At 27.8% G+C, this 17481-nt stretch overlaps 1 protein-coding gene and 1 pseudogene across 1 annotated transcript; both read left to right on the top strand.

Annotated features, from left to right (window-relative positions):
• Positions 1-301: 301 nt before the first annotated feature.
• On the top strand, positions 302-1330 carry LOC113378648 (peroxisomal biogenesis factor 3-like). The gene has a single exon (XM_026619211.1). It carries the CDS (start codon positions 302-304, stop codon positions 1328-1330), a length of 1029 nt encoding a protein of 342 aa, XP_026474996.1.
• Positions 1331-7255: 5925 nt separating this feature from the next.
• Positions 7256-17481, top strand: part of LOC113378638 — an 11513-nt pseudogene continuing 1287 nt past the window's right edge.

Raw genomic sequence — 17481 nt, 5'->3', positions numbered from 1 at the left:
AATTATATTGCATTATTGCATACATATAATTTTTTTTTCTTTTGTTTCAGGTGTATGATAAGTTGTTTAATTTTATCAACATAGAATATCGACTGGCATCTAATGTTTGATACATTACAATTTTGACTCTAAATGGAAATCAGATATATTTATCTAATATACCTTTGATGTGAAAGTAATTCAGTTAAATAATTCTATATATTATAAGACTTCATAAATAAGTGTAGTAGATGTAAAGTTGTAGCAGCACTAAACTAACTCTGAATATCATAAATATTTTCAAAAACAATATCTTTTTAAAATGATTTCAAAAATTTCTCGCTTTTTTGTGCGCAATAAAAACAAACTAATAATCACTGGTTGTGTGGTTGGGGGTGCCATTCTGGCCACAAGATATGCTCATCGAAAGCTGCGTGCTTGGCAAGAGAAACAGAGTTTAGAGTTCATAGAACGAACCAAGCAGTCCCAACATTTTGATGGTACCGAACTCACTTGCAATCAAACTATTATGTCTTTAGCTCCTCAGTTATGTGAAGCAGTATGCAAATGTGTTATGACTGAAGACATAATAGTAGAACTAAAAACTAATCCAGACAACAAAGTTAAATTGTGGTCTGATTTGAAAATTCGTGCTTTTTCTAAAGTTGCAAGTTTAGTTTATACTTCTTCCGTATTTGTTGTAACATTGCGTGTTCAGTTGAGCTTACTAGGTGGCTATGTTTATAAAGATTCAAAAAATGGGACTTGCAATGTTGATCGTGACATGCAAGCGCGTTATTTGTCTTTATGCCATAATCTATTAGGAGAAGGTGTAAGAGGAATATGTAAAATTATTGAAGATAATGTGAGGGGAGTACTCGAAAACATACCCTTAACAAAAAAACTCAGTATATCAGACATTGAGCAAATATTTTGGTCAGTGCAGGCCGCTGTAGCAAAGGACCCGCGGAATCCTCTAGCTGATATAAGCAAATTTGTTCTTCCTACAACGGATATGAATTCACCTTTATTTTCAACCATGATAGCAGAGACTAGGGATCTTCTAGAGACAGAAGATGTAAAATCTTTATTGACTCTTGGAGTGAGTCAGGGATTTGCAACAATGATGGATCACATTGCTGAGAACTTTATACCTGAGGAGAAAATTGTTGAAGTTGAATTAAAAAATGAGTTTGTTAATATGAATAAATTACAAATACCAATGGCAAAGATGATACCCATTGTAAACGGTCTTGTAGGTAAAACCTCAGAAGTGTTAGTAGAGAAACTAATTGCTATTGATAGAATAAAGGTATTAGGGGCTAATGTTTATGAAACTTTTTGTCATTAAATACAACAAATGCAAATGTTTAATTATATTTTATTTTATTTATAAGGTGGGAAACTCTCAAATCTTTAATGTATGGGATTTAAATACACATGTATATAAATATATATGGTAAAACATTTCAATATATATATATATATATATATATTTATATATATATATATTATTATATATATATATATATATATATATATATACGCATATGTGTGTGTATTATTTTTTTGCTATGTTAATCAGCTGAAGTATTTTAATAGGTATTGAATAAGGAATAATGTACTTACTCTAGAATGTAAATTGTATTTTTAGTAAGTGACCTTATAAATGAAACATAAATCAACATTTATCCAATGTATATAAAACTGTAAATATTAAAAAAAACTAATACTAAATTTGTCATTATACCAAATATATAAATAATGTTTTCATAATTACATTGTAAATGAATTACTATATAATTCTATTTGTATTGTAAACGTTGTCATGCTCAAGTTTGAAATGAATTATTTATTATAATTATTTTATGAATATACTTTGTAAAACACATGACATGCTCTTGTTTTGATACTTTGTATGTTAATAGAACAAATAATCGAAAAATAATAGTTATTTTATAAGCTTAATTGTTATATTTATATACTATAAAGCTAAAAGTTGAGTTTTTAATCCAAATCATAAGATTTTAATGAGTATTTTTAATTTATATAATTAATTAATCTAATAAAATCTAATTGATATAATTAAGTCAGAATGCGCCGATTACTTTTATAATTAAATGGTGGCATAAATTATTGGGTATTTGCTAGTAATTTCTTTTATTGATGCTTTTATGGTTAGCTGATGGAATTAATTTAATGAAAAATCTTTATGGTGGAAATTTTTGGGAGAAAATATTTTATTTAATATTGTCGATGGAAAAAGGAAAGAATACAACGCAATATATTATCAATTGATATACATATATTGTTGTATTCTTTCCTGTTTTATATATTATTTTAATATATTTTCAATTTATTTAAAATGTATTATTTAAATGAGCCATGAACCGTGAAATTAACCATGAAGTTAGTCAATGAACCATAAAATTAAAAAAAAAACATCGTTAATTGAGTCATATTTTTAGGAAATATTTTGCTTTTTGAATTTATGAAAAATGAACATATTTTGAAGACAAAAAATTAAAAACCTCAATATTTTGTTCATAAATCTGCAAAACAATTAGTTTTGTATCATCATATTTATTTCAAACATTCATTTTTATATTGTTGCATGTACTGTCAGTCTCTACATCAACGACCTGTCAAACATCTCACAGTTTGAAAGATCATCATTTGCAATGACAATAAAATTATTATAAAATTGCAAATACCAATTATATTTTGATACAACACAATAATTCTATTGTTAATTCTAAATCAAATCGTGTAAATAATTCAGTATCATTTTTCAAAGGGATGTTTTCTTACATAACAGTTACATATGTACGAGCATGCGCGTTTTCAACCCCTCGCGAAATATATGGATTTTCCTTTAAGCATGTTGTTTTCCCCTTGCATTCATTGAGAAATGTGAAGAAAGGATAGTCGAAATGATTATTTTGTATTAAACAAAATAATTGTTAAATGTGAAATGTGAAAAGTGCTGAAGAATGAGAAAATTCTGGAATTGCAGTTCAGTGTGTGAATTCAAGTGCAATGTTGGTTTTAGTGAACTTTGGAAATGCAATAAATAGTCATATATTTTGCATTTGTTTTGTACTGTAAACTTAAATAACAGTTTTAATAATTTTTCATATAAATAGGACAATATATAATTTGTTACTGTGTGTTTCACAACCTAAAAAGATATGAATCAACGTGCATCGAGGTACATGTAGTACCGGCACTTAGTTTCTTTATGTTATTTATTGTGAACAATGATAAGATAAAAAAATTTATGTTTACTTTTAAAATTGAACTTTTTTTATTTGATTAGAAGTGTCAGTGAGATGATTTGGGTCGAAGGTGTTGTCAAAAATAAAAGAATTGTGAGCGTGTCAAATACAAAGTACAGCTGAGATGTGCACTTGAACAGGTAAATAATTAATAAAAGTAATTAAATAATTATTATTTAAACATACAATTTGAAATTGTTATCAAAAACAATATTGTACTGTTACTTTACAACATTGTTTAATAGAAAAACTAACATGTCAAATTGTACCATGGAATTTTGTAATTGGGTGAGAAGGATATCAATTGTTTTGTTTATTTTTATTTTGTTCATATAAATATAATTTGGATATTGTCCTGATTAATTTTGAATAAAAATCGGCCGAGTGATTTTTTCGTGATTAAATCGTCAGTGATTTTGCTAAATAAACAACCTGAAATGTTAAAAAAATGAAAAGTAGGGCTATAGGGGACCTTAAAGCCATATGAGAAAAGAACAATGGGTTCGATTCTATAATTTTTAACTTTCCGGAAGAAAAGTTTGCTTTCACAAAAAATCTTATTTGCAAATTTTAGGTTTTCTTGACGTTTCAAGCCATTCTGAATCCAAATTAAATCAAATTTGGAAAAAGTATGTGTGTATGTGAACCGATTTTGCCGTAATAGAGCTCATAAAACAGCGTTGTCATGGCAACGCTCTTTTATGCTTGTTCTTGGCTTCAGAATTATGAAAATGTCTATCTATTTGCCGTGCGTCCAGGCGCATTCTACATATAAACAAGCAAGAATAAATCCTATGGTAACAGAATTTTTGATGATGCAATTATCATAACATTCTCCCTTGGTTGTTTATATGTCAAATACGCTTGTTGGTACAGCGTTTTTATAATTTTCACTACCAAGAACAAGCATAAGATACCGTCTGTTTTTTGTATGTAGCTACAATAAAATATACATTTTTAAAACATGAAATAAATTAAATGAATTTAATTTATACAATTACAGATATTATAAATTGTTAATTTTTAGAAAAACCTGAAATTTTATTTCTAAAATAAACGGTTTGACATTTTACCTAAAATCTCCTAATTCTCATTGATTAAGTATACGCAACTTGCCTCAAGGCAAATTCTACTTACAACTTACTTAGTATTAATTTTTTCCTAATATTTGTCCTAGCATTAAGCCAGTATCATATACCGTTAGATATTTGCATTCTAAATAAGACTACAGTTCAACGTAAATCACTAATATAAATACACTTGTTAAATGCTTTGAATTAAAATTTATAAAATGTTTATAATTATGTTGTTCTGGTGTGTTTTAATGTCTATAGATTTCTATGAAACTATTTGTAAGTAGTATTTTGCCTTATGACAAGTTTCATTGACTTCCTGATCCGTATATAAAAGTATACATATTCAACTTAATTATTGAGAATTAAATTTTAGCTATATATTTAGGTAAAATGTTTAACTGTTAGTTCGAAAAGATATCTAATGCAAATAAATAAAAATTTTGCGACGGATATTTAAAGGACTTTTTTACTTCCCGTAGGGTAAGTTATAGTAATCGCAAAAAAATCGAAAATAAAATTTTTTATATATCTTTACGTCTCGGAGGTTTTTGAACATTTTGGCATACTTTAGAAAAAAATGATGTATGTGTGTGATATTTGTATGTGAGTATGTGTGTGTGTGTGTGTGCGCGGATACAAACTTTCGTCGACGATTTCAGGAACACGGTTTGAATTATTATTATTTTTATTATTTGAATTATTCAAAAAACATTCGATTGCTATTGATAAGGAGACTTGCTGATTAGTTTTTGGCATAGGCAGGTCTAGCCGTTTCGAAAATAGCAATAAGTCATTCAGAAACTTCGAAAGAACATACAATTAGCATATCGGATTTTTTGGCAAAAGCTTCTTCGGGATGTTAAAAATCGGATTACAAGCTCAATTTTTTTTACTGTAATTTGTAATTTTAACCAGTTTATTAATATAATCCACAAATACAAGGTCGAAAACCTCTGTACGAACAACAAATAAAGATATTACCGTTCGAAAGTGATTTATTTTCTGAAATAATCATAACACCGAACTCAGTACAAATATTAGTTAGTCAGTCATTTAAAATTACTCGACAAAAATCGTCAGTGTGTTAATTAAAGCAATTTCAATGCGTTCAGTTGTAAAAAAACAACCGGGATTGTTAAATATAGAGTTTTACGTAATATTGTTGTAAAGAATTTAAAAAATGACTTAAAAAATAATTTATAGTGCTAAATATTATTAAATTTTTTTTTTGAATATTATTATAAAAATATTATGGGTGCATTTTAAATTTATTGTGGTGAATAACGAATGTAGATTAAAATGACAAAATTTAAAATTAAAGTATAATTATTCAAAAAATATATTTTTCTCTGTATTTAATATAAAATCATGGTGTCATCAAAGTGGTTTAATTATTTTGTGATCCTTTAATTTGAATTAAAATTCAGCATGGTTAGATTTTTGTGTCTGAGAAATTTCTATTTGTTTTTTTTTTAAATTAGTTGTTCTTCAATATAAGATGTTTTAATTATATCTATTATAATATATTAATAAAATAGTCAAATGAAATGTAAATATAAAATATGAAAACTGTTTTCATAATCTCTCATACCAGGCAACTCTTCTGTCTGAGATATGAAAATAATGTATATATAAATAAAAATAAAATAGGTTTCTATAATCAGTTTTCCTTTAAAATTAATACATAAAATTTTATTTTTAAAAGACAACTAGAATCCAATCAGAATCTAAAAACATTCAGATTAAGATCAACTTAGAATCTTACATATTTTTTGCTTTAAACTTTTAAAATAAAGTTTAATATTTTTAAATTCTTACTATTTTTCACTAGATTTCCGAAACCGCTAGACCTGCTTTCCCAAAAATTTAATCAGTTCTTCATCTTGTCAATACAAGTAAAATGTTTTTTGAATTTTTGAAATCGGACGCTCCGTTCTATTAAAAACTGAGTTACCGTTTTTGGCATTTTTTGCCCCGTATCTCCGAAACGACTAGACCTGCCTTTGGAAAAACTAGTCAGCACGTCTCCTTATCAATAGGAATCAAATGTTTTTTTGAATAATTGTAATTGGTACATACACACACATCCATTTTTTGTAAGGTATGTCAAAATGTTTAGAAACCTTTGAAACGTGAAGTGATATATAAACAATTTTATTTTCGATTTTTTTCCGATTACTATAACTTACCCTACGGGAAATTAAAAATATAATTTGTTCTATAACTTTATTTCACATTAAAATAAATAAGTCATTTAAACAAAAATTATCATGATTAAAAATTTTAATCTCGGTGATTTACATTTATTTTTAGTATTTAAAAGTAACCTCATTTGAAGTCAATTATTTTTTATGAATATTGAATATTAAAATGGTAACATTGGCGAAAACATATTTATGACATAAATATAAAAAATAATCTTGAATAATGAATATAAATAAAGAGAAATACGTAGAATGCAACCTTCTTCGATAAAATCAAGTAATACTTTTGTTTTGTGAAAGAAATTTTAGTTTTTTGTAAAGTTTATCAACAAATCGGTAAAATTAGAATTAGAGTTTTTTCTCCAGATATTTGTCATTGGGCCATCAAGTATTTATATGATGACCCAAGTGGCCCTATATTTTTTCAAAAAATAAATATAATGCATATTTCAAAATTTTGTATATGTTAATAAAGAACTGACACCCAGATCTTGCATTAAAATATAAATATTAAAAATATAAATTAAATTTACAACTTTTTCTATTGTTAAATGGTTAAAGCAAAAATATGATCCATCATTCAGCAAAATAATAAAAAAAATATTTATGCGTAATAAATTGAAAACTAACTTTACATAACTAATAAAATATAAATTCTTTGATTTAAAGCTTTAAATATGAACAGTTTTGAAAAACAATACAGTGAAACGTGACAAAAATGAAAAGTGATATGTTTGGAAAATATACTGAAATGCCACAAGTTTTAACAACAATGGTAAGTTTAATCTTTATTATTATTATTTCATTAAACTCACGCTCATACACCCATAGTATTTTTTAAATTTTAGTGTTAAACGATTCAGAATTACCTGAATTGGTTAAAAAAATGTTTTAAAGATGAAACTTCGGTAAGGTAAAAAAGATAAAAATTACGGGTGTATAAAAAGGTAGTTTGTAATAGAATATGAAAAATATTTCAGAAGATAAAAACACGGATCAGTTAATATAACATCGAGTGCTCGATGTACTTTTTTATCTGGAAATTTAATACTATTTCCTTATCAATTAGATACCTAAAAACCGTATCGCCACATGGCCCATTAATCTGATATTACATGATTCGCCAACATTTAGTAATAATAATATGAATTTTGATTTTTATTGAACTTTTTTTTGATATTACTAAAAAAATCGATTTTTTTAAAACAAATTTGAATTTTTTGAAAAGTTTGGAAAAATTAACTTTTTTGAAAATTTTGAAACTCATTCATTGATCTATAGAATCGAAAATTTATTTCAACTATATAAGTGAATTTTAAAAATTATAAATCTTGGTGCGGGATCCAAAGAATAGGAAACAAAATTTATACTTATTATTAAAATCTTTATAATTAATCTCTATATTATCTGATAATTTGATATATATACCAAAAGACCATTTTTGACCTCCAAATGGCATTTTTTTAATTTTTTTTATTTTTTTATCCAAATACACATACATCAAATTTTCCTAAGGCATGCCGAAATGTTCAGAAACCTTTGAAACGTAAAGATATGGAAATTTTCATCAGCGTTTTTTTTTACTCTGAGGGAAAATTTTCATCAACGTTTTATAAGAAAATAAATTAAATACTAAATATATTACAACAAAAAATAAGTAAAGCTTGGATTAAATCTATATTCAGGTTAATTATATGTACACGAATTATTATGTGTGAATTAACATTTTATTATTTAAGTAAATTATCTCCATTATTTGCCTTAAGGCACAATGCCATACATCACTAGTTTTTTTAATTTTTTGTATTACTTATTGTTAGGCGAAGAAATTTGATTCATATTGATTTCATTCATGCATTATTTGTAAAGATGTTTCTAGAAATTTGAAAAAAAAATAATATCTAGAAATTTGAATAAGTTTAAAATCTCAATATTTTTATATAATGTATACAATTATTATTAAATTCAGTACGCGAAATCCCGGTTATCAACCTTCGAAATAAAATATGAAATTCAGTCCATCACATGAATGACATTGTGGGTCTTTTTATTATTATTTTCATTTTGTAATTAAACGAACATTAAGATATTTAAATAACAAATATATTCATGTGTGCTCAAATAAATTGTTTTGTTCCAATAAACATTATACATTTTTTGTTCTAATTTTTAATAATTGAGTGTAAAGTATGGTGATTTAAACTTTTTTGACTATTATTGTTACTTTTCTAATTTTATGGTTTCTTGACATTCAAGGACATTCAGAATCGAATTAGACCGAATTTGAAAAAAGTATGTGTATGTGTGTGTGCGAGTCGATTTTTGATATTTGGTTGAAACACATGTAAAGTGATCTTAAGTAAACTTTTATGCTCATTTTATCTAAAAAAAAATTGCTTAAGATTTATTTAATATATTGTTCGGATAATCCTAGAATTTTTCTTCGATAGAACGTACACGCTCTAATAATATATTTCAAATTAATTATCTTTTGCACTAGTTTTCATCACAGTTTGCTTTTCATAGGTTTTACTATACTTCTTATTTTATTAAAATTTTCCTCAATTCTTGAACCGTGTTATACGAACCCGAAAGTACCGCGTTATGTGGGGGATGGTCTCAGTTCCTAAACCGTGTTAGAGCGAATTTGCGAGCGAGTTCTAGAAGTACCGTGTTATGGGGGTTACCTGTACTAAAAATGATAAGCAGTTGAATTATAAAAATTTATTTATTTAAGTTTAGAAATATTTAGTATGTGCTTTATAGATAATATTAATAATTTTATATAAATTTATTATTTTTTATTTTTTAAAGGAGTTTGATATGTTGGCCCGCCTGAGGCCGCGCCGCTACTTCGTGGCGGTGCTGTGCCTGGCAGTGCTTCTGTTGGTAGTGCTGAACGTAGTTCACAGGGATTTGTGGAATTCAAAGCCGGCAGTGTTTGTCAAAGACGCAACGGCAATTCAGCAGCCAGTGCTGAGTCAGCAGCCGAATGGAAAGGTAAAGCCGGTGAGTGAAAATTATAAATACATTAGAAATTATGGAGAAATTCCAATAATAATAACTACTTCAGTATGTTAGAGGGTAGAGGAACTAGGGGCTTATTGAAAAAGGCGTAAAAAATATTTCCATCTGAAATTAAAAAAATTAATAGCTGCAAAGAGGAAAGCTACGCGAAAGTGGTAACAAACTCATTGGCCTTCGGGAAAAAGTAGTTTTAACCAAATTAAGAAATAAACTGGTGGTGCATGGCATCGTGCCTCAAGGCAAATTACTGCAACTTCCCGTACCGATAACTAAATTGTTGAAAAAAAACTTCGCAAAACTTTGAAAAAATTAGATCTTTGAGAAATTTTGAAATTTTTGAAAAAAAAATGACTTTGGGATCGTTCAATTATTACGTAAGCAGATTTAGTACAATTATTTCCCTCCCCCCCATCCCCCTCTGTCAGCAAAAGTAAGCAAATCTGTCACCAAAATGTCCCCAAAATAAGAAATCAATAACCCCCCGTCCCCCTATAGTGCTTACGTAATACTTGAACGGTCCCTTTTTTGAAAACTTAAATTTTTTTATATATTGATTTTTTGTATTTTGATTGTTTTTGAAAATTTTGAACATTTTTGTTAAGCAATCGCTCTGCATAGCTGATTTGGAGTCGAAATGTCGCCGGGTAGTCGTCTAAAGGGTAAACATTAGTACGGAACCCATATAAATGTACACAAAAATTGTACTTATTATTATAATGTTCATAAAATATCTGATAATACGATGTATATAAGTCTAATGTTGATTTTTGACCGCCAAAAGGCATCCATTTTTAGTTTTTTTATTCGAACTCCGGAGACGCTGGATCTGCCTTTACAAAAATTTTACCAGTTGTTCATTTTGTCAATACAAGTAAAATGCTTTCTGAATTATTTAAATCGAACGCTCTGTTATTTCAAAAACTAAAATACCATTTTTTGGCACCGTTTACCCCGTATCTCCAAAACGGATAGACCTGCCTTTGCCAAAAACTAATCAGCACAAACCATAAAATATACCATAAATACTATGTAAATATTCGTAGAAGTGCAATTAAGCATGATTATTGCTACAATGAACATAAAATTTTAGATAAATTAATACTAAGAAATATTGATGAATATTGCCTAAATCATTGTTTAACGATTACAATAACCATAAAATGCATTTAGAAAATTGATATGATTCATGGCACTTTTATTACTACTACGAGAATAAAATTTTAGTTAATTCCAACAAGTATTGATAAATGTTGTCTAAATTATTGTTTAACGTTAACAAACATGTCATAAAATACATTTTTTAAAATTGATATGATTCATTTAAAATATTCGTAGAAGTGCGATTGAGTATGACTTTGTAAACACTCATATCTTATAAACACATTTGAAATATTTGTTCGATAAATGAGTTTTTTAAAGCTAATTAATAAATTTATATTAAATAAATATTTCAATATTTATATATATATATATATAACTTTTTTGGATACCATATTATATATATATATTATATATATAATATATATATATATATATATATAAATGGTATCAAAAAAAGTATATATATATAAATATTGAAATATTATTTTATATAAATTTATATATATATATATATATAACTTTTGGATACCAAGGTTAGTTTAGTTGGTACTAATAAATATTGATAATGATTTTCTCTAAAATATTTACAAAATGTTGGCAAACATACTTCAAAATATATTTCAAAATTTGGCATGGTTTAAAAATATATCATGGCCATATGTTTTGGTAAATATATTATTAGGTACTGCTCTATATTTTGTTTATGTTAAAAAAAAAATTGAAGTCATTTGCAGGATCGTGTCTTCTTTTAATGCATTAAAGTATGATAAAATATAATTTCTTAAAATTTACCTAATTTTCTTAAACTATGTATATAATAATCTGTATTATTCGTTCAATATTGTATAAATATAGTTTCGGAATATATTTTTTTCCTTTTTTTATTACAATATCTGTTACAACTGCTAAATAATATAACATCGAATAATAACATAAAAATAAATAGAATTTGGAATATAACAAAATTATTCAATAAATATTTATTATTGAGGATGTATACCCTCAAACTCATTATATAATGTAAATAATATAGTTTTTCAACATATTTATTTCTAATGTTATTGTACTTTTCAGCAGCAGACTGAACAAGAAAATGAAAATGTGGATGAAAACTATAGTATCCCAAAATCATTTGGATTGGGAAACGAACGGAAAAATGAGCTCGAAGAACAAATGAATCAGAATGAATTTTCACAGGTCTGTAAAACATTTAATATTTAATCTATATGTCACAATATGTTCATACCATTCCCGTGCATCACATCCATAATTTTAAAAAAAAAAATATTTTTTTTAAAATGGTTTTAATCATATTTGTACGTTTTAGCCAGTTAGTTTGACCGAGGAACCAATAGGAGAAATTAAAAGACCATGGTACATGAGTGGTGGCAGCGTAAGGCCTGTATCTCGAAGGATTTCCAGGAAAAAACGCAGACTGACTAGATTATTCCCATCACAAGATTCTTCCGGTAATGTTAAAAATAAAACATTTATTTAAACCTAATAATTTTTTTTAATTCGTCATATTATTCATATCTATCTATGTAGATCGCATAACTAACCAGTTAATGCACGTTCCTGATACTTATGATCCTGATGGTGAAGATTTGAAGACAATTTTGCTCTATAATGGAGCTGGAGCTTGGAATGTTCAACTTGGACGGGAGCAGTTTCTTCAAGCTCATTGTCCAGTAAGGAAATAAGATATTATAATAGAATTAAACAAAAATAATATAATATTAAATATTATTTCATCAGGTTGATAGATGCCGGTTGAGTGTTAATAGGGATAAGGCGCAACAAGCCGATGCCATTCTGTACAAGGATCATTTTACGCATCCAGGATTCCGGAGATCTCCGGATCAGGTAAAATAATTTTAAGTTTAATATCACAAGCAGTTAATTATAAAATCAATCTAATGTCTTTTCATAATTTGTTTCCTTTTTAGGTGTGGATAATGTATTTTCTGGAGTGTCCTTATCACACACAACATATCAATTTTCCGGACGTTTTCAATTGGACAGCAACCTATCGTTATGACAGTGACATTGTAGCTCCTTATGAACATTGGGAATATTATGACCCTAGAGTCAAACAGGTATTTTTTTTAAATATTTAAAAATCAAAATTATTAGGTGTTAAAGAAAAGCTGACTTGAGATTGAATTCGGTCTTTCTGTCTTGAGTCCAGTCATTATAGTAAGTTCATCTCGGAATTTGAGATACCCAGCTGTAAGTCTGTAAATACTTGCATATTGACACCCTAAGTTGTCTCAAAACCTACATATGGTAGGGTGTACGTATCATATGTAGGTTTTAAGACAACCTTCAAATGTCAATATACAAGTATTTACAGACTTACAGCAGGGTATCTCCAATTCCGAGATTCTTACCTAATTTAAGCTTAAATGACTGGACTAGTACCACTAGTAATTTTTTAGAAACACAAAAAAACTTATTTTAATAGAAAAAATCAATAATTGTTAATTAGTAGCCAAGAAAATAAAAGATTGAGTATACACACTAAATTATTTTAAATGCACTATATTAGGATAAAGCGAGGCTTAAAGGTCCGCTCGTAAGGCTTAGAGAACAAACCATTAATATCTCAAAACAAGTAAAGTTAAGAATTTTTTAACAATAATATTTGAAAGTAGAAGGCAAAAGAAGTATAACCAGCCATCATTCTTACATTGCTATCATGAGATATTTGAAAATCCATAACAGAAATATTTTATTTCGTTGTTAGTTTTTCTGGTAGTGAGCACTATTGTTTAGTTTACGAAGCCTTAAATAGTCCAGTCATTTAAGCTTAAATTAGATAAGAATCTCGGGATTCGAGATAACCAGCAGTAAGTCTGTAAATACTTGTATATAGACACTAAAAAGTTGTCTCAAAACCTAACTATGGTAGGTACATCCTACCGTACAGCTGGGTACCTCGAATCGAGGTGAACTTCTAACTTATATAATGAGGACTATAATATATTTTAAGTGTACTTTATTTAATTGTTTTATAAGATGTATTGTTAATTTTAAAAAGATTCAACAGTTTTTTGTATGATGTCTATAAAGGCTTACACGTGATTGGGATAAACAGAACCAACTTAACGTTTACCCTGACAAAGGTGTAAAAGATAAAAATAGGAAATAAACAAGTAAAATAAGTTCGAAAAAAATTATCAGAGTTAATTAGTTATCCAACTCTGCTGATGAATATTTTTGATTAAATACCAGGTCAAGGTTGTATACGGTGTTATTTCAATAAAAATGTACCCATGAAGTTTATATTTTGCATTGGTTAAATAATGTAGCTATTATTTCATTATTTATTTAAAAATTAAAAATAAGACATTTGATCTGCTTGCCTCCTGGCCGTCCAATTTTGTCCCGCCTATGGGGTAAAAACGGCCAGGTGACAAATTTTTAAAAAACAAAAAAGCACATTTCTACAATGATGAATTAGCAGGGAGTTTTACTGAACATATTCTGATAGTTGTTTGTTTGATATGTGTTATTTATCACGATATAATTAGCTTGGTTTTCACATTACAAATGCTCAAAGTCAAATTGGAACCTTGTGCCCGCCCTACCCTACTGATTTTTTTCTTTTAACTATACAACCTGCCGACCTATGTTTATTGAATTACTTTGATTATCTTCTCTTTAATTTTAATTATAGGTTTTGTTTTAAATTATAGGTTAAACATATGGAACGAAACTATGCAGCTAATAAAACTAAGGCTGTAGCTTGGTTTGTCTCCAATTGCGGAGCAAGAAATGGAAGATTGCAATATGCACATGAACTGCAAAAGTATATACAGGTAAGATAATTTATTAGTAAATACATTATTCTCATTGCTCATCAGTAATGATTTATTATTATGATTTATTACTATTTTCAAGGTGGATATCTATGGAGCCTGTGGTACTATGAAATGTTCCAGAGCAAATGCCGAAAGATGCTTCGAGTTGCTCGATAGGGATTACAAATTTTATTTAGCCTTCGAAAATTCAAACTGTAAAGATTATATTACTGAAAAATTCTTCGTGAATGGACTGGGGTAAGTAAAAAATTACACATTTATAAATAAGTTTCGAATCAATTTTATTTTTAAATCTTACAATTATTATTATTGATTTTTAATTGACTATTTTGTTTAGTCGTGACATTTTACCGATTGTAATGGGGGCTCGCCCGGAGGATTATGAAAGGGCTGCGCCCATGCACTCTTATATTCATGTCGATGATTTCGAAGGACCCCGTCAGTTAGCGGAATACCTTCACCGACTCGATAGAGATGATGCTATGTATAATGAATATTTCAGGTAATTTTTAATATAGTTGCTATTTTTATTACGATCGAATCCTGTCATTGACTAGAGTTTAAGAAAAAAATATATATAGCAGAATGTAGATAAAAAATTATCAGTGAGAATAGAAAATACAGAATTCGAATAGCTTAGTAAGAAGAAAAAAAATTCAAATCGGATGCTTGGTTCTCTCAAAAACTGCCATTTTTTGCACTTTTAGATCTATATTTCCGAAACGGCTCGACCTGCTTTTGCTAAAAACTAATCACCATTTCCTATTTTTACAAATTAAGTGTTTTTGGATCATTTAAATAGGATGCTTCGTTCTCTCAAAAACTCGATTTTATTTTCGGCACTCTTTGCTCGTAACTCCAAAATGGGTGGATCGGCCTTTGCCAAAAACTAATCAGCACATCTCCCTATCAATAAGAATCGAATGTTTTTGAACCATTAAAATCGGATGATTTTTGCCCCGAAAACGTGAACGAAAAAATTGTATCCATAAATACATACACACACACATTCATTTTTTCTTAGGTATGCCAAAATGTTCAGAAACCTCCAAAACGTGAAGATATGCAAAATTTTTCAATTTCGATTTTTGGACGATTACAATAACTTACCCTACGATAAGTTAAAAAAATGTATTTCGGATTTAAACAAGTGGGTTACCCGACTTACGAGTGTTTCGAGATACAAGCCGCCAAAGAAGCAATTTGTTGCTTTGACTTACGAGCAAAATTTGAGATACGAGCTTTGAGCGAGTAAAAGTTTCTAGACAAAATGTTGATGGCAAAATGAAAATATAACAAATTGCATCAGTTGTGACTATGATGATTTTACCATGGAAATATTTATCGTTGTTTTATGATAGCAATAATTATTTTATAGTTAGTCATTTGAATTATATATTAAAATTAATTTGTGCAGTAACGATTTACTGACCCAAATATATCGAAGATTATTTTAACGTAGGAAATTCCAACTCATATGATTGCCCAGTTATATATGCTGAGTTCGCGTTTTTTGCTTTTTGTACATTTACAAAATATTTATTTTCATAACAATGGGTCTAAAGAAAAGGACCATGTCTCTTGAATTAAAGCCTAACTTTATTGAAAAATATGAGGATGGCAAGAAGATGTACTGTGGTTAAAACAGAAGGAGTATAACTTCCAGCTTAGGGAACTCTGAAAGTTTGTGAATAAATTTACCCTAAATGTCTAATTTTTTTACACATATGAATGGATAGGAAAAAAACAATGATTAATTTAATAATAGTAAATTATATGGGGCAATTCTGCCGTAACAGAGTCTTAAAATAGCGTTGTCATGGCAACGCTCTCTTATGCTTAGTATTGAAAATATAAAAAATGTCTATCTATTTGCCGTGCGATTGGGCGTATTTTACATATAAACAAGCAAGGAATAATCTTATGATAACCGCACCATCTAGAATTCTGTTATCATAACATACCTTGCTTAAATTTTAATACATTTTAATGTCTTTTACCTAGGTGGAAAGGTACCGGTGAATTAATAAATACGTATTCTGGTGCGAATGTGCGCAATGTTGCACGCCGAACCACGCCAATACAAAAGTTATAGTGACATCAACGACTGGTGGCGAGAAGAGGAATTTGCACTCTGAACTCTTGGAGAAACAGGGATCATCATGCACTTCTAATAAGGCTCGTTCAAAATCACTTCAGAATTAATTTTTAGTAATTTAAATTAAACAACGGGATAGACATTCACCAATCATTTCCATGCTAGATTTTACCAAGTATTTAAATGCAAGCGTACCAGTGATTAAATGCATTAATTTAAGCAATGAAAGTTCTATGGACAATGATAATGTAGCAATACTGTGCGATTATAATTTCACAAATCTCCTGGTAAATGATTTTTTTTTAAATGAATTGTTTCTACATATTAATTTTGGAGAAACTATGCTTTTCATTATAAACCAACATCAAACAAAATGTTGTTTAAGCCTAATATTATATTATTTTTGACAAAATAAGACTTTTATAATCTTAAAGCTAAAATCTGAAGTAGGCCAAATATCCTGTACTATCATTTTTGACCACAATTAGGGTTTTTATAATTATAAATATATTCAGCTATTTAATGCGATGTCGGAAATTGTTTTGCATTAATGATTTATATTTAGATTAATTCATATGTGACTTTTGAATGTATTTAGTAGTTTATGGACATCACATAAGTAGTCAAAATTTTGTATAAAATTATATGAGCCGTTGTCATAACAATCTGTAATTAAATTAAACCATATATTTTAATATTTTACAATTTGTATAGATAGATATTATTTTTTCTTTGTACGATATTAGATAATTTATATAGTGCCCCCGTGTAATGATGCACAATAGATGTACAAAGTATTCATACCAAAATGTTATTTATATTAGTTTTAAGTAAAATTATATTTGTATTATTTTTAGACTTAATTCATTTAGAATTTAAGAAAAAATATAG

Source organism: Ctenocephalides felis, unplaced genomic scaffold (assembly GCF_003426905.1).
Source record: "Ctenocephalides felis isolate EL2017-DRISC unplaced genomic scaffold, ASM342690v1 CF-g0.4_SCAFFOLD_00845, whole genome shotgun sequence".
Classification (NCBI taxonomy): Eukaryota; Metazoa; Arthropoda; class Insecta; order Siphonaptera; family Pulicidae; genus Ctenocephalides; species Ctenocephalides felis.
The sequence above is the reverse complement of the archived record's forward strand: the minus strand, read 5'-3'. Positions and strand labels throughout refer to the sequence as shown.

What these genes read in the sequence shown, in the direction of transcription:
- LOC113378648 (XM_026619211.1), top strand. Translation starts at nt 302, where the DNA reads ATGATTTCAAAAATTTCTCGCTTTTTTGTGCGCAATAAAAACAAACTA.